The sequence below is a fragment of the Panthera leo genome, chromosome A1, assembly GCF_018350215.1.
Source record: "Panthera leo isolate Ple1 chromosome A1, P.leo_Ple1_pat1.1, whole genome shotgun sequence".
Classification (NCBI taxonomy): domain Eukaryota; kingdom Metazoa; phylum Chordata; class Mammalia; order Carnivora; family Felidae; genus Panthera; species Panthera leo.
Window position 1 is genome coordinate 111296718 of NC_056679.1, and position 22847 is coordinate 111319564.

At 37.9% G+C, this 22847-nt stretch overlaps 2 protein-coding genes across 2 annotated transcripts in view; one reads left to right on the forward strand and one right to left on the reverse strand.

The window, feature by feature from the left end:
* Positions 1-9313: 9313 nt before the first annotated feature.
* The window catches only part of SAR1B (secretion associated Ras related GTPase 1B), a 31992-nt gene continuing 18458 nt past the window's right edge, over positions 9314-22847 (reverse strand). The window contains exons 3-8 of the mRNA XM_042935518.1: positions 22310-22386; positions 18367-18486; positions 14027-14092; positions 12428-12531; positions 11108-11239; positions 9314-10012 (exon numbers count right to left, since the gene is read on the reverse strand). Coding sequence (XP_042791452.1) covers positions 9896-10012; positions 11108-11239; positions 12428-12531; positions 14027-14092; positions 18367-18486; positions 22310-22367 — 597 coding nt within the window. The 5' untranslated portion in view covers positions 22368-22386 and the 3' untranslated portion in view covers positions 9314-9895. The remainder of the gene's footprint in view (positions 10013-11107; positions 11240-12427; positions 12532-14026; positions 14093-18366; positions 18487-22309; positions 22387-22847) is intronic.
* The window catches only part of SEC24A (SEC24 homolog A, COPII coat complex component), a 100006-nt gene continuing 89112 nt past the window's right edge, over positions 11954-22847 (forward strand). The window contains exon 1 of the mRNA XM_042935494.1: positions 11954-12155. The gene's annotated coding sequence lies outside the window, so the exon portion shown is untranslated. The remainder of the gene's footprint in view (positions 12156-22847) is intronic.

Below are 22847 nucleotides of genomic sequence, written 5' to 3' on the forward strand. Positions count from 1 at the left end.
TCAGCACAGAGCCAGACACTGGGACACGAACTCACGAACTCCGAGATCAGGACCTAGGCTGAGATCAAGAGTCCGATGCTTTACAGACTGAGTCATCAAGGTGCCCCAAGACTGATGATTCTGAGCCTGGCCCCATATAGAAACTGAGGTGGAGGAAAACTCGGGCTGTTCTCTAAATAGCTTCGTGCTCCTGCCATCTGCTGCCAGGCAGTCAGGAAAGAAAGCATCATTGCAGTTTCCTGCAGGAGCTGTCAGAGCTGTGTCCTTGTGCAAAAATCCTACAAACAAGATCCTACCTACTTTGCTTCTCTGGCGCTAGAGCTCTCCAGCTCAGCCCCTTACCCAGTCGTGCTAGCAGATGTTCTCGAAAGTGAAGTCCCCGCATCCTACGCGCTCCCCGCCACCCCAATGTCCCTCTCTCCTAGGCTCTGAGGGCTGCCCGCCGCCCCGCCCCTGCCGCTCGAACGCCTCTCCCTCATAGGCCAGAGCTATCCGAGGTGCCCGGCCCCCGCCGCCTGAACGCGGCTCCCTCATAGGCCGGAGCTCTCCCCACAGTCCCGCTCCGCGCACTGGTCCCGCCCCTGCGTCCATTTAAAGAGTCTTCACCCACACCACCCGTCCCCTCCTGGCTTGTTTTGTGCGACGCTTCGTAGCTGCTCGTTTCCGCCCACGGCGCGGACTTCTTTAGGTAGAGGGACTTTTGGCCGCCTCGCCGGGCCCAGGCGACAGAGAAAAGAGCCAACGTGCGTGTGCTCCCTGGTGAGACCTCCAGAGGGAAGGGCAGCAGGCCGAGACCCACACAGAACAGATTTGTACGTCCCCTCAGGTAGCCTGACGCCTTTTCTTAGGACATCCCCCAATTCCTTGTCCCTAAATCAAAGCCTTAACTGCCCTAGTGGTTCCTCGCCTATTTTGGTTCACGAACTTATTTGAGACCCTGATGCAAACTATCGTTTTCGCGGAAGAATATGCCCACACAATTCAGCACGAGGTTCAGCTTATTCTGGTAAGTCAGCAACCCCATGTTAGGACTTGAGGCGCCTGGGTGGCTCAGTCGGTTAAGCTCCAACTTCGGCTCAGGTCATAATTTCACAGTTAGTGAGTTCAAGCCCCGCACCTCAGGTCATGATTTCCCAGTAAGTTCAAAGCCGGGTCGGTTCGGTTCTCTCAGAGCTTAGAGCCTGCTTTAGATTCTGTGCCTCCCCTTTCTCTCTCTCTCTCTCTCTCTCTCTCTCTCTCTCTCTTTCTTTCTCTCTCTCTCTCTCTCAATCAAAAAATAAAAAGACCTAGCCTGCCCCGAACACTTTTGCCTTTTTGGGCATAAGCCAGGGGCTATATTTTGTACGTAAATGTACATTATTAAATATATGGCTACCATTTGTTGAGTGTTTAGTACATTTTTGCAGTACATTTTCTTAATTTTTTGAAATGTATATTTACTTTTGAGAGACAGTGCCCAAGTAGAGGAGTGGCAGAGAGAGGGAGACACAGAATCTGAAGTAGGCTCCAGGCTCTGAGCTGTCAGCACAGAGCCTAAGGTGGCCTTCAAACTCACAAACCATGAGAACTCATGAGCCATGAGATACCTGAGCCAAAGGCAAATGCTTAACCCCTCAGGTGCTCCATTTTTGCGGTACATTTTCTTAATTTATCCTTCTAACAACCTCTGGAGGTGGGAATTGTAATCTCCACCTGGAATTAAAAAGGTTAAGTCATTTGTTAATGCTAAAAAGAGAATTAATGGTGTTAAAATTCAGATCCCAGGAATAAAATTTAGGCCTTTCTCTATTCCTCCCATATTGAGAGAGGAGAAGTGTTTGACTTTCCTCTTTCTGTTGCAACACAACTGAAGCATATCAGATGGTAGCTACTATTGTGGGTATAGAGTTGTTGAATCAGTGTGTTGTACACCTGAAACTAACCTAACATTGTGCATCAACTATTCTCGATCAATCAATCCGAAGCATAGGACCCACTCCCAAAGCTAACCGTGGTTCATCATGCAGTTATTCACAAGTAAGGCACTAGTCCTGTTACCCTGTGATGTCTAAACCCCTTCCTGTGCAACTGTCTTAACAAAATGTGCTTCCTCAGCTGAAGTTAAATGTTTTCTGTCTTCTTATAAATTACACTAATTTACTTAGTCTAGAGAATCTTTATAACAAAACAGGGTGGCTAGAGGCAATGTCTTCCGAGTCCAGGAATTTATTTTTACAGAGGTGTCACAGACGTGTCTCAGAGGTGACAGAATTTTATTTGGGTCTTGAAGGTGAAGAATTGGGATAAGTCAAGTGTGTCACTCCAAGTGAAAGGAATGTAGGCCGGAGGGAGGCCAGGTGTGGGGCATAAAGTGGATTAAGAGGTACAAACTTCCAATTATATAATAATTAAATCACAGAGATGAAAAGTACAGCATGGAGAATATAGTAAATAATATCATAATAATGTATGGTGACAGATGGTGACTAAACTGTGGGGAGCATGAAGTAATGTATAGAATTGTCAAATCAGTATCTTGTACACCTGAAACTAATATCACATCCTGTGTCAACTGTACTTCCATTTTGTTCATTAAATGTTTATTTTTGAGAGTGCAAGTGGGGGAGGGGCAGGCAGAGGGGACAGAGGATCAGAAGCAGGCTGTTTGCTGCCAGCAGCGAGCCCGATGTGGGGCTTGAACCCATAAATTGAGATCATGACCTGAGCCGAAGTAGGAGGCTAAACCGACTAAGCCACCCAGGTGCCCCCAATTTTTTTTTTTTTTTTAAGTGAAGTGCCTAGAATAGACAAAAGTCACCTTGCTTTTCTCCAAACTGCAGTCAATCTGGGATGGCTTCCCAATCAAGATATAGGTCTAGACAGACTTCAACCCCAACCCAAAGGCTAGGAGAACCCTAAAAATGGTTCTGTCACTTAGTAATGTTTGTAATCTCTGGAGTTTCTGAAATTTTGCTAATCCCAGATGAAATGGGACTATAATTCCACTACTGATTTCACCTTTAGTTCCTTTTTTGCTCTCTCCCTGTCCTCCTGTACTTCACCTCTAATGATTTCTTCCTCTTTTTTACTTTTACAGCCATGAAATGTTTTTGACTAGAGGAATGTTTCACCCATTAACCCAAGCCCTTGCAATACAGTCAAGAAGGAAAGCCCTTCACTTCCTTTTTTGCAATGTAAAGAGCTTGTTTTTAGTGGCATATTGCCATCATTGAAATCAGTGACTTTAATAAACATTTTAAGTTATTTGTTATGATGCCCCACATCGAAATCCACATTCTAAAGCAAGGGTTACTTTGTTTATCAAGTAACAGCCAGAAAATTATTGATCCCTGAGGTCTAATTTTTTCTTTCTTTCTTTTTAATTTACTTATTTTGAGAGAGAGGAAGAGAGAATCCCATGCATGCTTCATGCTCAGCCTGGCATGGGGCTCAAATCCATGAACCTTGAGATCATGACCTGAGCCAAAACCAAGAGCCTGTTGCTTAACCGACTGAGCCACCTAGGTGCCCCTCTTTATTTATTTTTTTAAAGTTTAAGTAATCTCTGTACACAACATGGGGCTTGAACTTACAACCTCGAGATCAAGAACCACATGCTCTTTGAACCAGCCAGGTGCCCCCTTCATGTCTAATTTTTTTTTAATTCTTTTTTTTAATGTTTATTTATTTTTGAGACAGAGAGAGACAGAGCATGAATTGGGGAGGGTCAGAGAGAGAGGGAGACACAGAATCTGAAGCAGGCTCCAGGCCCAACACGGGGCTGCAACTCACGGACCGTGAGATCATGACCTGAGCCAAAGTCGGATGCTTAACTGACTGAGCCACCCAGGCACCCCTAATTTTTTTTTTTTTAAGTTTATTTAGAGAGCGAGAGTGTGCATGTGTGTGCATACATAGGGAAGGGGCAGAGAGAATCTCAAGCAGGCTCCACACGGGGATCCATCTCACAAACCATGAGATCATGACCTGAGCAGAAATCAAAAGTCAGGCACTGAACCCACTGAGCCACCTAGGCATCTCTGATGTCTAATGTTAAGTTGAGGTAAGAGGCTTTGTAAATATAGGCCCTGACCATGGTTAATGAACTGAATTCCAGTTGAACCTGGTATAAGGGATGCCACAGAAACAGGGCCTTTTCTTGGGACCTTTGTTTTACAGCTTTAGGACTTATTTTTAGTTACCAGGTTTTTAAGCAATGTCTTACCTTTTTTTTTTTTTTTTTAAGTTTATTTGAGAGAGCTTGAGAATGCATGCATGCATGCGAGCTGGGGAGGGACAGAGAGGAAGGTGGAGAGAATCCCAAGCCGGCTTCCCACTGTCAGCACAGAGCCCAACGCAGGGCTAGTTCACACTATGGGATCGTGACCTGAACCAAAGAGTCAGAGGCTTAACCGACTGAGCCACCCAGGCACCCCGAGCATGGAACTCTTGATCTTGGGGTCATGGGTTTGAGCCTCACATTGGGGGCAGAGTTTACTTAAAAAAATAAATAAACTAGGGCACCTTGATGTTGATAAAACCAACTGATTGCCCTATTTTTCACACTTCAGTGGGGTCAACATTGTAACAGTCCTACTCCAGTTTGCCCAGAAGTTGTTTTCAGGCAAATTAGGCCTTGGTACTTAAGCAGATTCTTGAGAATCTTTGTATAAAGGGAATGTTCTATTATCTTCATAATTTCAAGTCCAAGAAATTTCTAATGAGCAAAATGAAAATTACAGCTGGATGATAAAAATGGAACTTGACACTCGAGTTTTTCAAAGACCAGGCTGGCATTTTATTTTTCTATTCCCAACACTCAAATTCATAGGGGGTGAATGATAATAGAACATAATCAAAACAACATACAAACACAATTCAAGAACATTTAACTATCTACTGTAGCTGTTCTTTGTAAAATACATAAAGGTAAACAGAAACATCTTTATATAAATTATACTTAACAATCTGTATACACTATAAAACCATTGTTAAAATTCACACTGAGATGCTAGTGCAAGCAGTGGTGTACAAAAGTGCAAACAAGGTTAGTGATGAAAAACTTATCACTGACTTACCACTTCAACAAACTCTGCATTCAGTCAAATACTGAAGGCCTCACCATGGAAAACACTTTGATCACTTTTAAGGAACATGACTGCATTAACCCTGAGTGCTCTCGCCTCAGCATGGCAACTGACTGCAAGTTCAGCTTAGGAGCAGCACCAGGGAATAGAGAAACCCACGTGTGAAGTTGGCCGTTCTGATGTGAATCTTCACACTTGATAACGATCACAATTCAAAAGGCAACTTATATGTCAAAAGCTGTAGGATTATCACCCCCCTGTACCCCAAAATATTTAAAACTGAAATTAAATTGAATCCTCCCTTCCCCATTAAGATGTATGCTGAAGAATTCATCCACTCGTGCAGCTTTTCTAAAATAATTCTGTGTGAAATCACTCAAAATTCTGCACTAAAATCCATTTGGTTGGGGACACTCCTGAAACAAAGTTTACTTTGGATAAATTTGCTTACTCGAATTACTTTTGATTCTATTTAAAAATGTGGTCAAAGCCCTGAACAGTATATCAGTGGTATTAAAATGCACTAGTTATTTAATGTTCTAAATTATGAGAACAAATTAGTTCGTTCAGAACTGCATCTTCGATAGATTCTGTAGATTCCCTTCATACTTTTTTATCGAGGTATGGTGTGGGGGTGTGTGAGGGAGGATGGTTCCAGGATTCAGGAGTGGAAACATGGTTTTAACAGAATCCCAATCACTTTACACAGAGGCACAGTCCCATATTCTAAGACCTGTTAGCTCTTTCTTTTTTTGTTAAAAAGCACTAATTTGCATTTCAAAAGAACAGGGATGGAAGCATCACCATGTAGTTTTGAGAATTCAGACCTTAAATGAAGATAGACTGTTCTTCAAACACTTACATTTACAGCCAAAAAATTAGTTTATAGAAAACATTTAATTCCTTATTGATTGTGCATTCAGGAATTTATACTTACTGATCTCTATTTTTTCATGCTTTCTTGGAGATTTTTTGAAGCTTCATCAACTTTTACCTAGGTGTAAATGATCCAAACAGTATATTCTAAATAAAATGAGTACAAGACACCTTGAAAGAGTTCACTTTACATTAGCTATTCTCACTGTACTCTGGTCAAAATATATTTGGCAATGAAGCCTTGCATATTTTCATCATGTGACTAACGACTGAAATGCCACAGTGAGTCACAACCAATACAGTTTCAGAACACATAAACCTTTCTCCTGAAACTCTCAAATCATGCCAACTAGAATTCTACTTCTTTTAATGATGGAACTTGTGAAAATGATGGGTTTTGAATGTGGCTGATAAAATCATTTTGCGGAAGGCAATAAACACTATTATCACAGCTATTACCCTATTTTAATGACTTACAAGTAGATGGTGTTCTGGAAAACACTATAAAGTGTGAGCCCGCTGGAAACTAACAAACACCATTGTAAACAACATTAAATTTGTACATATACATAGGCACACAAAACTAAAATTGACATCTATGTAGGCAATATCTGAATTCATACATCTTTGGCACTCAAACATACTGGGTCAACCAAGCCAATGGTGAAGAGTATTTTTTCATATACTTTACAAAATGTCTTGCCCCAATTTTTAAAAATGCTGTGATCTCCATTCTAAAAATTAACTGAGATAAAGACAAACTGGAATCAATTTAAAAAATTATCCGAAAGCATAATTAACAGCAGTCCCTGAAACAGGCATGGGGTTAAGAATTTCATTAAAAATGAAAAAGTGGGCTGAGACTTAGTCTTTTAGAGTTTTAGACTTAAGATTTTAAGACATCTTTTGAGCAGTGCCTGATATATATGGAATCCAATCTTGTATACAGCAGTGTTAACAACTACATTTCACACCTTACAGTGTAAGGTACAAAATTAACCTATGTACCCAATGCTACCATTTATCCCCAGAATACTCTGCAGGTGGACCTACTTGCACAGACACATACACAGTATATGTTTTCCCCGTGTGCTTCTACTGTTTTTTGCCATTCTCTTAATTTGCTGCTCTTCAAGGGGAGCAGTGACTCAGTGTATGGACTCTGAGGAGCTGGAAGAGCAAGATGGTAAGCCCAATGGCTTGGGGACTCTGCAGGCCCATCTCTCTCGAGCTGCGGGAAAGCCAGGTGCTGTTAAGTGCAACGTCATTTCTGGATGTTCAGACTGTAAGAATCTTACATCACTGGAAAAATATCCACAGTTTAGCTGTGGTCCACAAAGTGACTTTGTTTCTTTGATCCCAGTGTTAGAACTAGAATGGGAACTCTGGAGCAAGATATTTGGTACCAGAAAGCATTTTTCCTCTTTAGACAAACTAGTAAGCTTTTTCCATTATACCAGTTTATGATACAGGTAACTGACTTTTCAATATCACAACATAAGGAAATAGTTGAAGAAAAGGTGTGTCCTTGTTGGTGCTGAAGACAGATACCAAAAATGAGAGGCAGGTACCTTTAATAAGGCCTAGTTCTGTTTAGCCAGGACACTTGAAATGAGTACTTTATTTAAGTAAGCTCTATACCCAATACGGGGCTTGAACCCACAACCCTGAGATCAAGAGTCACATGCTCTACTGAATGAGCCAGCCAGGCGCCCCTAGAAGTACTTTAAGCACAGGTGGCAAAATAAGCCAGGAGGTTGATACATCATTTTGTACTTGTCCCACGGTGCCACTGAGGATTCTAAGCAGGGAGGAAGCTCATATTTTTCATTTGGAAGGAAGCTTAAAGTGAAATAGAAGAGCCAAATTACTAAAACCAAATGTGAAATGACCTTATTGGTTTGGCTACTTACTGGTAATTCCTTCCAGTCATATTCATCAATCCTTATCTATCTACCTCGTATCTTACCTCATTGATGACAGAAAGGACTCTAATACATGGTTTGGAAAACAGCTACAGAAAACACTAATTCTGATGTTAAAATTATTCTTGATGGAAGTGGAGCAATCTATTCTCAAAGAATTGGTTACATACACTATAAAATCTTAGTTTATAACCAAGAAAGAACTATAACCAAGAAAGAACTATCTTAAGTTTGAGAGTCTTTAAAAATACATATTTGGCACTTTCAGCTTATTTGAGTAATTATGAGAATCTCTGACATGGGAAAAAAAAAACCCTCAGTTTCTTAGAAAATTGAAGTGATTTAAAAAATTAAAATTTTGTTAGTAAGTCTATCAGGCTTGCAGACACTATCACACCACAGGCATTACATCTAAAACAAAAACCTTGGGGCGCCTGGGTGGCTCAGTCGGTTGAGTGTCTGACTTCAGCTCAGGTCAGGATCTCGCGGTCTGTGAGTTCGAGCCCCGCGTTGGGCTCTGTGCTGACGGCTCAGAGCCTGGAGCCTGCTTCAGAGTCTGTGTCTCCCTCTCTCTCTGACCCTCCCCCGCTCATGCTCTGTCTCTCTGTCAAAAATAAATAAAACATTAAAAAAATTTTTCAAAAAAGCCTTTGTGGGAGGGGGGATGGGCTAAATGGGTAAGGGGCATTAAGGATCTACTCCTGAAATCAATGTTGCACTATATGCTAACTAATTTGGATGTAAATTAAAAAATAATAAAATTAGTTAAAAAAAAAAAAAGCCTTTGTACTATAAAGTAAGAGCTGAGAACAATTAAGAAAAAAGAAAATGAAATACAAGTATTCATTTATTTCTACCAAGAAATAAAATGTGCCAAACAATGCAGAAGAGCTATAGATAGGACCAGAATCCTCACCCATCTCTGACAACTGGAGCGGAAGAGGCTTTCTTTTTCCTCACACATACAGGCCTCCACAATGAAACTAGGCACAAGATCCTGCTTGTCCCCCACCCTGGGAGTACCATTATGTAAAAGGGAGTGGGGAGTACCTCTAAACGTGGGGAGCCTGGTGCCTGTCACTACTTTTGGTCAAAAGGCACAAATTAACAAATTGGGCACCAATAAGTTTGGAACGCTTCAGAATTAGACTAGAATGGAGCTTTAGAACCTATCATACCCCAGATTAACCTTGTGTTGTACCAAAAGATGTGCTTTTCTTCAGAAGGCCGATCCCACAGCAACAAGGACATGGACCCCATCAGCACTACTAACGGTAGCATTACTGTTAAAAATACACGATTCAGAGATAAATGTGGTATAAGCTGCAACTGAACACAACTTGTCTCCTGGTAAACGCAAAAGCCTCTAGGGACTTAAACATTATTCTAAAAATTCTGAAGCCTTCTCCTTTCCCCACAACCTCCTCATACGTATGATGTTACTCAAAATTTTAGAGCATACTAGCTAGATACGACACATTAAAATGAAACATCTGCCCAACAAAGATGCCAAACATTAGGGTTTGTTTTATTGCATGACGTTTGCATAAGAAAAAATATTGAAAACTGTAAGGCATCATGCAATCATCAATAAGCTAATTATTAACTGTACACTTAAGATAGGTGGGCATATAATCTAAAATTTAAAAACTATTTCCAAAATAGTACATAAAAATTTAACATGATGAGCTTTTAAATATGGTTTACATTTGTAATTTCACGTTGTTAAAAAGTGCTTCAAATGTACTGCTGGAAAGTTGTTCTTTACAAATGGCGCTGGGGGTAATGTCAGATTATAAACTGTAAAAACTAATTATTTTTATGGAATTAGAAAGCTAACATTGTGATATTCAAACTTACATTGAATTAGTTTTAAATTTGCACTCAAATTAAGTTGATATAATATTAATCTAAAAAACATCTGTTTTCTAACCAACAAAAGTCTATTGAATTCAAGTTATGCATGTTGAGTGATCAAATCTCTGAGTAGGCCTGAATGGTGAGACCTGGAACTGATGCAGGTTGTTGTTAATCAATGTACTGTGCCATCCAGCGGAAACCTTCCCCGTAACCTTGCCTTTTCAGCACACTGCACATGAAAACTTCTAAGGGTCGGGCATTCAGTTCTTTCAGTGATACGCTGCCCTAGAAGGGAAGACAGACATTATGATGGATGACTCCTTTAGGAAATAAAAGCTCCACTTTACAGCAGAATTGCAGCTTATACATCTTAGAACAAAGGGTGACTGTGCTAAGCCATGGGTGTTGGGCATACAAGTCCCCTAGACACACAGGAAACCTCTCTCTTCTCAGTGGAGAAGAGGTGAGCTTGTGAGGCACACAAGAATGAAAATAATCTTTGACTTGAAAAAAAAAAAAAAAAAATGACCCAACCTGGCTTCGCTAATATTAAAGACAAACATTTTCTGAGTACGTTTATGACTAAACAAGGCCATCTCCTAAAAATGGGGAGTTGACTTACTGAAAAGAAGACACAGAAAACAGACCAAAGTCTACCCTAACATAGGAGTCTCCTTCCAAAGACTGTAGTATGTCTCTACTCTGAAAGAATAAATATAACCAAGGAAATTTTGTGAACTCTGAGATTTTCCAATACTAAGGTCCCTCCCCCCAAAAAATACTAGTAGAAATGCATGCAAAAATAATGTGTCTTGAAGCTTATTATAAAGTATTATGTTTACAAAATCCCCCAAACACTCCTGTGTTCAACTTTACATTTTATTTTGATCTCTGATGAACTCAGGGCCTAAATACACGACCAGAATACTTAAACGTTCAAGTACATTCTTTAGTGGCTAATTCTGAAAATCTATGATGAATAAAACTCTGGAAGCTTTAATTTAGTTTCCCGTAAGCATGAGCTTTGATATGTTTGTTATCACCAAGAAAAGGTTTCATTCAGTGGTAGAAATATAACCCATGCGGACATTAAAAAAGACCAAAATGTAGAAAGGACAGTTTTTAAGGGAAAAAAAAAAAATTTTTAAAAGACATTTGGTTGTACACTTGAAACTAATGTTACAGGTCAATTATACCCGACAACAACAACAACAACAACAAAAAGGCAAACCACCAGTTGGGCTAATCATAACCATGATTACTATTAGCACTAGTATTGGAATACAGTATTTCAGAAGATAAACATAAATAAAACATTAAATTAAAAGACACTTATACTGTCAAATGAAATAGTCACACTTGTCCAAAAAAATTATTTACCTTTCCTGTTGTCTGACCATATAAACCAAACATCTCTCGCAACCTCTCTTCACTGATGGCTTCAGGTCTGTCAATCTTATTCCCAAGAATCAATATAGGCACATTAGCAATGGTTTCATCTGTCATTAGTGACTGAAATAAAACAAAAAATGAAAGACAAGATGTTGATATGAAACCATCTAAAAGGCTCATTATGACAAGACCCCAAATGAGTATCAAAGACTCATACTCTATCATATCATGTCAGTTTTGCAAACTATCTTTGGCAAACTTTTCCCACATTTGAGTAAGCTCAGAGGCGACTGGCTGGCTCAGTCAGTAGAGCATGTGACTCTTGATCTCGGGATTTTGAGTTCGAGCCACACCTTGGGTGTGGAAATTACTTAAAAAAAATAAAATCTTAAAAAATAAAAAATAACAAAAATAAAGTGAGCTCAATGAAACCATTAGCTCAATTCTTCTGTTTCCCTAAAGTTCCTTCTATAAATGCTCAACTCTACTCACTCTGAATCACTAAGGTACTAAAATGAACACCTTGAAGGTGGGCAGAACTGGTTTCAATTCTAGTTCTGCTGCTTATGAATTGTGAGATCTTGGATAAATAAGCCTCATTGAAGTTCAAAGAGAATTTAGAATAGTAGCACCTACCTTATGGAGTTGATTTGAGAATTAAATGAGTTAATATACACGTGCCTGGCACAAAGTAAGTAGTCAGGAATTCCCTGACCCTGTTCCATGACCATAGAACCTACCTGGACTTTTCCACATGAACAATTATTTACTTGCCTGCTATAGGAAGACACATGGTCAGGTCAAATCATGCAATTTCTTTCTCTGTGGTCCCAGATCTAGCCCTGGCCTTCCCTGCTGTTCTGAATCCCTTTACGAAGCAGCTGACCTGGGAGAGGGGAGAAGTGTCTACACGTGACCTGCTCACTCCTGGAAGTGGTGACAAAGATAGTATGTTATACCATTTCCAGGTTCCAGACAACTCCCGAAGAAAATGGCATCCTAGGATGATCAGGGACTCAAGACCAAACCACTCCAGGTATGTTGCAGACATGAAATAAAATACAAGGCACGCTGCACAGAGTGAGCTTAGGTCTTCGGGAAGAAAGTCTGTGTTAGCACTTCCTCCATAGCTACAATTATTCTAAGCTACTGTCTCTGCATTCCTAGCAGAATAATCACTGAGCTCCACAAACTGCCAGGAGTTATATCAGAGGCTGCACAAAAGCTGCACTCTGATACTTAGATCTCCAACCTATTTCCTCAAGCTTACCAGAACGATTCAACTATGTTTAGTTTTAGTTAACTTACATCAAGTTCTTCTTTTGATTCTAACAGCCTTTCATGGTCTGCACAATCCACCAGAAATACAATGCCATTGATAGCAGGAAGGTAGTTTTTCCACACTCTTCGAGCTAACAAAAACAATCAGGAGTTAGATTTTATTTGCTGGTCAAACCTAGCAGATGGTTTGATGGAAGAGTCCAACAAGATTTCAAGTGTAATTATCCCTTAGATGCTACTACTTCACTCAAGTTTATCTTTAACCTGGTGTTGCTAAATCTTTCCAGAAGAACAAGGAAGGCTTTCCTTGATGTGAGCAAGTCAAATACTTCACTCTGTCCCAGTTTTCCCATGTTAGAAGTGGAATTAATATTTGCTACCAATGGACAATGATGCACATTAAGTTCATTGGATGACTGCTATTTTTTATATGCGGTACTCATTTTTTGACATTTCTAGTTTATCAGTTTTTTTGGCCACTGATAAATTTGTAGTCAGTGACAGAAGGAAGTCAGTACTGGGTACAGATTTGTTAAAACAAAAGCTAACTGTGTAACAGAAATTAACTAAAGTCAACGAAACCATTCAGGTAATATTTTCCATGACGGTTTTTAAAGGAAAGTTTTAGGGCTGCCTTATGGGTAAGCAACTTTTTTCTGACTTCAGTTTTATGACATATCTTAAAAACAATACAGACATTAAGTCTCAGACAAACTCCCTTAGGTTCCAATTCTCTCTAACCATTATATTCTGGAAAGTACTTCATATATATTTCAAACAATTATTATGTCTCCAAATGTGCATTCGCTAGCCACAGCCTCTTAAAATCTTTTCAACTGTTTGTCATAAGAGGTTTTTACAATGCCCACAAACTTTGTAATATTCATTATTTATGAATTACTATGTGCTGGGTACTGCCATGTCTTTTGAGGGACATAAAAAACGGATTCTAGTTCCAGAAAGTTTAGTAGAAGAGACAACACAGTCTTTTCCAAACTTGCAGACGTTTACACAGATGCACTAAACACCACAGAAGTACAGTTGAGAGCACTCATAGGTGAGAGTGGCTTCTCAGGGGCAGTAGCCACAATTACACTGGGCCCTGAAGGTGGGTTACTCATGTGCAGATGGGGGTGGCATGAATTAAAAACACAAAGGTGAGAGAACACCAAGGGGTTTGGTTTGGTTAGAGTACAGAGAATAGGAAAGGGAACAGTGGAAAATAAAGACAAAAAATAAAGTGGGATCAGATTGCAGAGATCCTCAATGCCAGGTCAAGGAGTTTGGTTTTATTTGTAGGTCAGCCATTGACGGTTTTTAATGCATAGCAGTAACATCATCATAATGTAATTGTGACCATCAGTGAGATATGGATTGGAACAGAGAACAGAACCTCAATTTTGCTTACACACTTTACACCAAAAGCAATTCAGATTTAAATTGACCAGGGGTATCATAAAAATCACACTTTGCTTTAAAGCTTATCTGGGGATAATAATTTTTAAATTTTAAGTCTACTCTGGCCTTTCTTGAATAGAATGAGATTTCATGCACAGGAAAATAATGGCTACATTTTTATTATGTTAAAATAAAATAAAGTTATTTATAAGAGTCATAGAATCTTACCTTGAACATGTCCACCCAGATCAAAAGTTGTAAAGGTCATGCCAGCAATAGTTAGTTCTTCTGAAGCTAAATAATAATACAAAATATTTTTACAAGAAAATCAGATTCCATTCATGGTATATATTGCTACTTTGGTTTATTTTAACTGCAAATAAGTTCAAATCAAACATTTAGGAATTGATAAAATAATTTGTTGGGGCGCCTTGGTGGCTCAGTCAGTTAAGTGTCTCAATTTCGGCTCAGGTCATGGTCTCACGGTTTGTGGGCTCGAGCCCCACATTAGGCTCTGTGCTGAGCCTGCTTGGGATTTCTCTCTCCCAGCCTTTCTCTGTTCCTCCCCAACTTGTATTCTCTTTATCTCTCTCAAAAAAAACATAAAAAAAAAAAGAATTTGTTGTAATTAGATATACTCCAATTTATATTGACAGTTTAATACAAGTAATGGTAATAATCTAGTATTCACTACCCACCACAAATCCAACACTTTTGTTTTTTCCTTCTCTATTTTTCCTGCTGAAAATATTAACTATTCAGATAATTATTTGCTGTGAATTCAAGTAACTGTTTCAACCTAATAATTTTTCCTGTAATTCATTTTAGATGCTACCAGGGAAATAATTTTCCCTTGTAGCTCTCATATTATGCAAGTGACAGTCTTTAATGATAAACACAACTTTAATAAACATTCTCACCATTATTTCTTCAAACTGTTTTCTGTTCTCTCCCTTCTTCTGGGACTTCAAGTGTAAGTTTGCTAGACTGTTTGGTATTGTCCCACAAGTCACTGAGTGTTCATTTTCTTTTCATTTTTCTCTCTGTGCTTCATTTTACATAGTTTGTTTGGTGTTGACTTAAGTTCACAAGTCTTTCCTTCTGCAGTACTGGCACTAATTTACTATTAGCCTTGTCTAGTAAAAATTTCATTTCAGGTATTAAGTTTTCATTTCTAGAAGTTCTACTTGGTTCTGTCTTATATCTTCCATTTCTTTCCTCATTCTGTTCACATTTTCCTTAAATCCTTAAGCACATTCTTCGCAGCTGTTTCAACATCCTTATCTGTTAATTCCATCATCTTAGTCACTTCTGGGTCTGTCTCTACTGATTAATTTTTCTCTTGGTTGTGGATCTCACTTTCCTGCTTCTTTGCATGTCTAGCAATTTTTTATTGGATGCTAGACATTGTTGTATTCTTTTGAAGCAATGTGAACTTTATTCTGGCAGGAAAACTGCTTGCAGATCACTTTTTAAGTTTTGTTAGGTTAAAGTAGTCTTTACTTTACAGCTACTTCAGCCCCATTACTAAGGTATGATTCTTCTGAAATCTCTTTTGGAATGCCCTGTGTATTCAACCAGGTTTCTGCCTTCTGGCTGGTGGGAACATGAGTGATTCCTGGCCCCATATGAGCTCTGAGAATTATTTGGTTAACAGCCCTGCTACAGTTATTCTTTCTCCAGAAATTTTTCTGTGACTGGCCATGGGGAGTTTTACCCTGTGCACACAAATTGGTATTTAGCCACAAACATTGCTGGACTTCTTTCTCTGCAGAGCTCCTTCCTCTGGTACTATGCCAAGCAAATTCTCATCACCTCAGCATCCCCATATTCTGGTCTCTGTCTCCTCAACTCAGCAAGACTACTGTGTTTTGTTTGGGTTTCCTCTCCCTGCACCATGGTCTGAAAAGGATCTCTGTGATAAAGCTTGGATACAGAAAGGTTTTCCATCTCTAAGGAACCATAGTCCTCTGCTAGATATTGTCCAGTTCTGAAAACACTTGTATATATTTTTGTCCAGTTTTCTAGCTGCTTACAGTGGAGGGTAATGCCAGACACTCTTACTCCATCAGAGCCAAAAGCAGAAGTCCCTATGATCATAATGAAAGCCTCAGTGTAATTTTAACTCTTCATTACACCTGCTGAGGCCCCAGGGTACTTTCTTGTTAAAAAATTATTTATGTAGACTCCTAAGTGAATGAATAATCAATACAGTTTGTGTTCAAAGTGTGTTTCTTTCCACAAGGAAAATATAATGCTTGGATGTAGCTGGGAAACCACCTTTATGGTTACAATCCTTAATAGACTCCCTACTTTATAAAAAGTCCCAGTTTAATTAAGACACAGAAAACTCTTAATATCTCAGGAAGTCTTCCCCTTCCCAGTCAATGTCCACTCCCAGAAGCAATAATTCCAGCACCACAGGTTTGTTGTGCATATTCTACAATTTCATATAAATGATACCATAACGTATGTAACTTTTTGTGACCAGTTTCTTCCATGCAGAATATGCACCATATGTAACAGTTTATTCCTCTTTCTTATTGAATAGAATTTCACTGTTTATCCTTTTTTTTTTCTTTTTTCTTTTTTTATTTTTTATTTTTATGGCTATTTGAGCTGTTGGGGGCAGTTGGGGGATATTACAAATAATGCTGGCATAAACACTGTTGTACAAAGATTTTGGTAAAAATATGTTTTCATTTCTCCTTGATACACACTTAGCAATGGAACTGTCAGATCATAGGGTAGATACATGTTACCTTTTCACATATGCTTTTGATTAATGCAAAATGTAAGATAAAATGAATATGAGCTGTAGGAAAGTTGAGATGGCAACTATTTTGTGCCACTGCTTTTAGTCCTGGTACTTAGAATAATGTGTGACATAAAGTAGGTACTCAATAAATATTTGTTGAATAAATGAGAGCAATATCAAAAAATTTAAAAATGGGGGCACCTGGCTGGTTCAGTCAGTAGAACGTACACTGTATGTCTGAGCCCCACATTGGGTATAGAGATAACTTAAAAATAAGATCTTAGCCCCACTCTTTTCCCAATATAAAAAAATTTTATGAAGTTTTCCTTTTCCAACTTCACTATCAATTTCATCGATAAAATGGTACTTTTTGTCATTGTTCTCTGTCCTTGTTCTCTGAATATTTACTGAATTAAATAACTATCATATTATCCACTTTTTGGCCCAGTTCTCAATTCTATTCTCATTTTTATTACAAATTTTTTTAACATTTATTCATTTTTGAGAGACAAAGCATGAGTGGGGGACGGGCAGAGAGAGAGGTAGAGACAAAATCTGAAGCAGGCTCCAGGCTCCAAGGTGTCAGCATAGAGCCTGATGTGAGTCTTGAACTCACAAACTCTGAGATCATGACCTGAGCCAAAGTTGGACGCTTAACTGACTGAGCCACATAGGCATCCCTTTTATTTTTATTTTTTTAAGTATATTTATTTTGATAGTGAGTGAGTCAAAGTGAGCAGGGAGGGGCAGTGAGAGAGGGAGAGAGAGAGAATCCCAAGCAGGCTCCACACGGTGAGTGCAGAGCCCAGTGCAGGGCTTGATCTCATGAACTGTGAGATCATGACCAGAGCTAAAACCAAGAGTTGGACTATTAACCAATTGAGCCACCCAGGCACTCAATAAAACTATTAAAATTCATTTTACTCTATGTCGACTTGATTCATAGACTTTTCAACAGTAAAAGCAAGGTCACAGATATTTATAAGGCATATGTTCTAATAATTTTGTCACTTTAATGTTTACTTTATATAAAGGATAGTATGTATTATATAAAGGATGGTATGTATTAAGTGATTTACAGAATCATTGTTAATGTCTTTCAGGGTAGTCTGTCTTAAAGAAACCACAGTAAATTATTTTTTTAAACTGTTTTAAAACTTTGTATAAATGTATCAATATGTGCCCTGTTTTTTGGAATAATTCTATGGTCTTTATATTAGATACTGTTGAGGTTTCTCAGACTAGAAAAATAACTGGGTAATAAGTTGAGAGTAACTAACAAAGTATAATATGACTATAATCTGTCCACACTGAAAAAGGATTAAAATAGTAGTTTTAAAATGTGAAAGAAATTAGGTTATCTAGACAAGGTAATGGTGGGGGCGCCTGGGTGGCTCAGTCAGTTAAGTGTCTGACTCTTAATCTCACGGTCCTCAGTTCAAGCCCCATGCTGGGCTCTGCAATGGGCATGAAGCCTACTCAAAATAAATAAATAAACAAGGTAATGGTGACTATTTATAGCCTAAGCAGTATCTGGTTGGATAGACCTCAATCATGTTATAATCCCCGAGAAAGTAACCTTAATTCCTCTATCTGGAGAAGGGTGTACAAACTGGTAAGAAGATAGGAGTATTATTTCAAGATCTAAATATACACCCTGGGAGTGGGTCAGCTATTATTTACTGTATTATTTTAATAGGTCAAATCACCTGATCACAATTATCCACCAAAACCCAAAAAACTTTTGGTTAGTGCCTATGAATTATTATCACTTAATAAAGTAGTTTGTTGCATGGGGGAATATACTTACTGGGATGTAACGTCGGGACATGCTGTCCAAGTCTGTCATCTTTTAGCATGTGTAGCAATGTTGTTTTTCCTGCATTATCCAATCCAAGAAATACCAATTTACCAGTTTTCTTATATAATCCTGCAGAGTAATAAGACCTATGATTAGTCAAAGTGCTATCTGACATATTATTCAAGTAAAATGACTTCAAATAAAAGTATAATATAAATATAATTATTTACAGTTTAGTTATTTGGATACTTTCCCTAATTACTCTAGATGTTTTATAAAGAAACACCTATTAACCTTTTGAACTTGTAAGATTTTATAAATTTGCTTGAATAAAGTTGGATTTCTAGTCTAATTTCAGTTTTGAAGAGCTATTTTAAATCTATCATGATCTGCAAATTCAGATCATTTTAAACCTAAACTTTGTCCCAATCAATGAATGTGTATGATCCAAACTTATCTGCAGTGCCAAAATGCTGATTCCCTTGACAATTTGGGAATAAATATCTATGTCCACTACTAGAGAAACAAAAAATGCTTGAGATCATGTATTTATGAAACGAGACAAAAAGAGAAATTAAAGAGATATCCATGGATGAAAATAAATTAAGTAGTTTTGACAATAAAAATCATAGTGAGTTCTTGCAATAGAAAGTTTAGGTCATTGTCAAATTTCCCTGAGACAATAAGGTTGAACTATTCATAGGATTGCATAAAACTAAAGCAACAACAAAAAAACCAAGCACGTAATTTTTTAAGTGTATCAACCAAGTACTGATAGATGAAGTAATAGAAAAAAGACAGCATTGACCAGTTTATAGATTGGCATTTGTTGAGAAATTCCATATTGAGTTTTTTTTTTCTCAAGGCTTTTTTTCAGCTTTAGGTTTACATCAAAACTGACAGGATGGTACAGAGATTTCCAATATACTCCCTGTCCCCACACATATATATAGCCTCTCCTATTATTAACATCACTCACGAAAATGGTACATTTTTAACCAACAGTGAACCTACATTGATCGATCATAGTCACCCAGAGTTTCCTTAGGGCTTACTCTTAGTAGAGTATATTCTGTATTTTGACAAACATATAAGGACATATATCCATGATTACAATATACAAGTATTTTCGCTGCCCTAAAAATCCTATATGCTCTGCCTATTCATCCACCCAACCCGCCCTGCCACCACTGCTCTTTTTATTGTCTCTGTATTTTTGCCTTTCCAGAATGTCATATAGTTGCATATGACACATAATTGTAATCATACAGTCAATTGAGATTGACGACTTTCACTTAGTAATATGCATTTAAAGTTCCTCCATGTCTTTTCATGCCTTGATAGCTCATTTCTTTGAGCTTAGTAGTATTCCATTAAGCAAAATTCCTTAGTGCTTAGTAGTATTCCATTATCTGGATAAACCAGTTTATTTATCCATTCACCTACTGAAGGATATTTTGGTTCCTTCTAAGTTTTGGCAATTATAAATGAAGCTGCTATAAAATCTTTGTGCAGGTTCGTATGTGGCCCTAAGTTTTCAGCTCTTTTGGGTAAATGCCAAGGAGCACAAGTGTTGGATTGTATGGTTAAGAGTATGTCTAGGTTTGTAAGAAACCACCAAATTGTCCTCCAAAGTGGCTGTACCATTTTTCATTCCAAGCAGTGAATGAAAGTTCTTGCTGCTCCACATCCTCACCAGCATTTGGTGTTGTCATTGTCCAGATTTTGGACACTCTTATAGGTATGTAGCAATAATGAATTTTATTTTCCATATTTAATTGTCTAACACCTATGGAATTACATGAGGACAGGGGACATAGTAGCAACTCAAAAATATGTTTACTCAATCAAAAAAATGAACTTTTGAAGACATTAGGCAATGCTAATTCAGGTTACTCATTTTTTAATAAGTCCACGCCAAAATAATACCTAAGTCTTTCTCCACATTGATGCTTAAAAAGTAAATTGTTTGAAGTCCTAATGTTTTGATCACTCAGTGCCCAACAGTTCTGATCCTAAGGGGAAGATTGTCTTCCATATTTATTTGAGCTGAGATACTATATTTCTCATTTAATCATGAACTGTGACTAATAATTTTTTAAACACTTCTATTTCTTAAAATGTTTCTACACAGGTGGTTTCTAATCAGTGCAATCACAATCTTTCCTACCTTTTAAGTAGTAACAGTGCACTGGGTAAGAATCCAAAAGGGAACACCTAGGACATTTAAACTTTAATCTTGAAAGTGGGTTGGACTAAATCCTTATTTTGTGATAAGCACTGTTAAGCATTACACATTACTTCATTTAATCTTCAAAATACTCTTTGAAGTACACATTATTCTCTTTCTTACAGAGGGGAACAAAGGCTCAAAGTTAACTTGCTCAAATGCTGAGGTCAGATCTGAGATAGAACCCATCTTTGATGCAAAAGCTTTGGTTCATTTCCATTTCTCTACACTGCCTCCTACTGTTAGCCCTATTAACCTCTTGCTCCTGCTTATGAGTCAATCTATTTTGCCTTTACAATGTAGTTCCGCATTAAATCATTTTTCTATCAACTGAGACATAGATACCCATCACAACCCAGGTTATCCCAATATAATGAAGTTGAAAACATTTACTTTTGACCCAGTTTTTGTACATATGTAACAAAATATTTCAGTCTGATAAAAATATGTAAGAATTCTTGAGGAGGTAGTATGGAAGATCTGATATTTTACCTGTAGCAGAGTGACAGTATAAGATAATGTGAGAGATTTTATTTTAAAAAGGAAAAAAAAAGGAGCACCTGGGTGGTTTAGTCGGTTAAGTGACCGACTCTTGATTTTGGCTCAGGTCATGGTCTCAAGGTTTGTGAGTTTGAGCCCTACATTGGGCTCTGCTGACAGTGAGAAGCCTGCTTGGGATCCTCTCTCTCCCCCTCTCTCTGCTTCTCCCCGACTCATGCTCTCTTTCTCTCTCAAAAATAAATAAATAAAAATTAAAAAAAAAGAAAACTGGTTTTTAAAAATTTGTAAATATTGAGGTCCATATAAGAAATAAAAATAGACTGATAAAATTTGATCTTAAATTTTTATCCTTTTAATATATAGTGTCAAACAAGATATGTATTTTCCAAACAAAATTTATTTCCTTGGTTAAGATTATGTTTGTGGAAGAAAAAATATTTATATAGGAGATAACAATTCATAAGTACAGTTGTGGCCAGTTAGGAGTTACATTGACAACTCTGTAATTACATGAAATGCTTCTCTTTGTGCCAGTTCAAGATGATGATTACATGGAGACTAAACTTAGGGTAAGATTCGAAAACAGGAGATCAGAACATCTTCATTAATTACTACAATAATAAAGTTGTATACATGGTAACATAAAAGTCAATCAAAAGCCTGTTTCACTGGAAAACGTGAGAAGTTAAGAATGTCAGTAAGAGAATGAGATGCTATGATTTTTCCTCTTTAATATCTATAAAGAGAGGAAAATCACTATTCAGAATTGCTGGGTATACAAGTCTCATTTAGCAGATTTTATGCTGCCATTTACAAGGCACTTGATGGAACATAAATTTATAATAACAAAAATAATGCAGTGAGTTTCTGTGAGGATTAAATGAGATAAAGTATCTAAAGCACTCAGAAACTTTTTAGGTAAACTGGCTAATCACAGGTAGCTACTCCTGTAAATAATATTCCTATCAACAACCTTAAAAGAGGTAGGAATTACTGTTAATTTACAGATAAGGAGACTAAGGCTAAGGTAAAGAAAGTAATTTGCCCAAGATTACATAATTTATAAGAGATATACAATGAGTAATTTGAACACATTAGTATGATTTCAAAATTCACATTCACAACTAGTGGATTATACATAAAGAGGCTCTAGACAAATAAGCACTTTTATTTAAGTAGGATTAAATGGGATAACAATAGAGAACAAAGGGCCAACATTACCTAAAAACTGTAGCACACTGCTGAAACCACTGTAAATCCAGTCAAATATGAAGGACATATCCAAATCCTTATAGAGTCTGGAAAACAAAGTGTTTTGAATTCAGTAGTTGACATTAAACACCAACAACATTAAACATGAACTCTGAGTAAACAATCCTATAACAACCTTCCTATAAAGAGTTTAACCATTCTTTTTTGTTGTTGTTTATTTATTTTTGAGAAAGAGAGCACACAGTAGGTGAAAGGCAGAGAGAGGGAGATAGAAGATCCAAAACGGGCTCATGCAGACAGCGGAGAGCCCAATGTGGGGCTCGAACTCACAGAACCACAAGATCATGACCTGAGCCGAAGTTGGAGGCTCAAGTGACTGAGCCACCCAGGTGCTCCCCCCCTTTTTTTAATGTTTATTTGAGAGAAAGTATGTAAGAGTGAACGCACAAGTGGGGAAGGGGCAGAGAAAGAGGGGGACAGAGGATCTGAAGCGAGCTCTGTGCTGACAGCAGAGAGCCTAATGCAGGGCTCAAACTCACTAACCGTG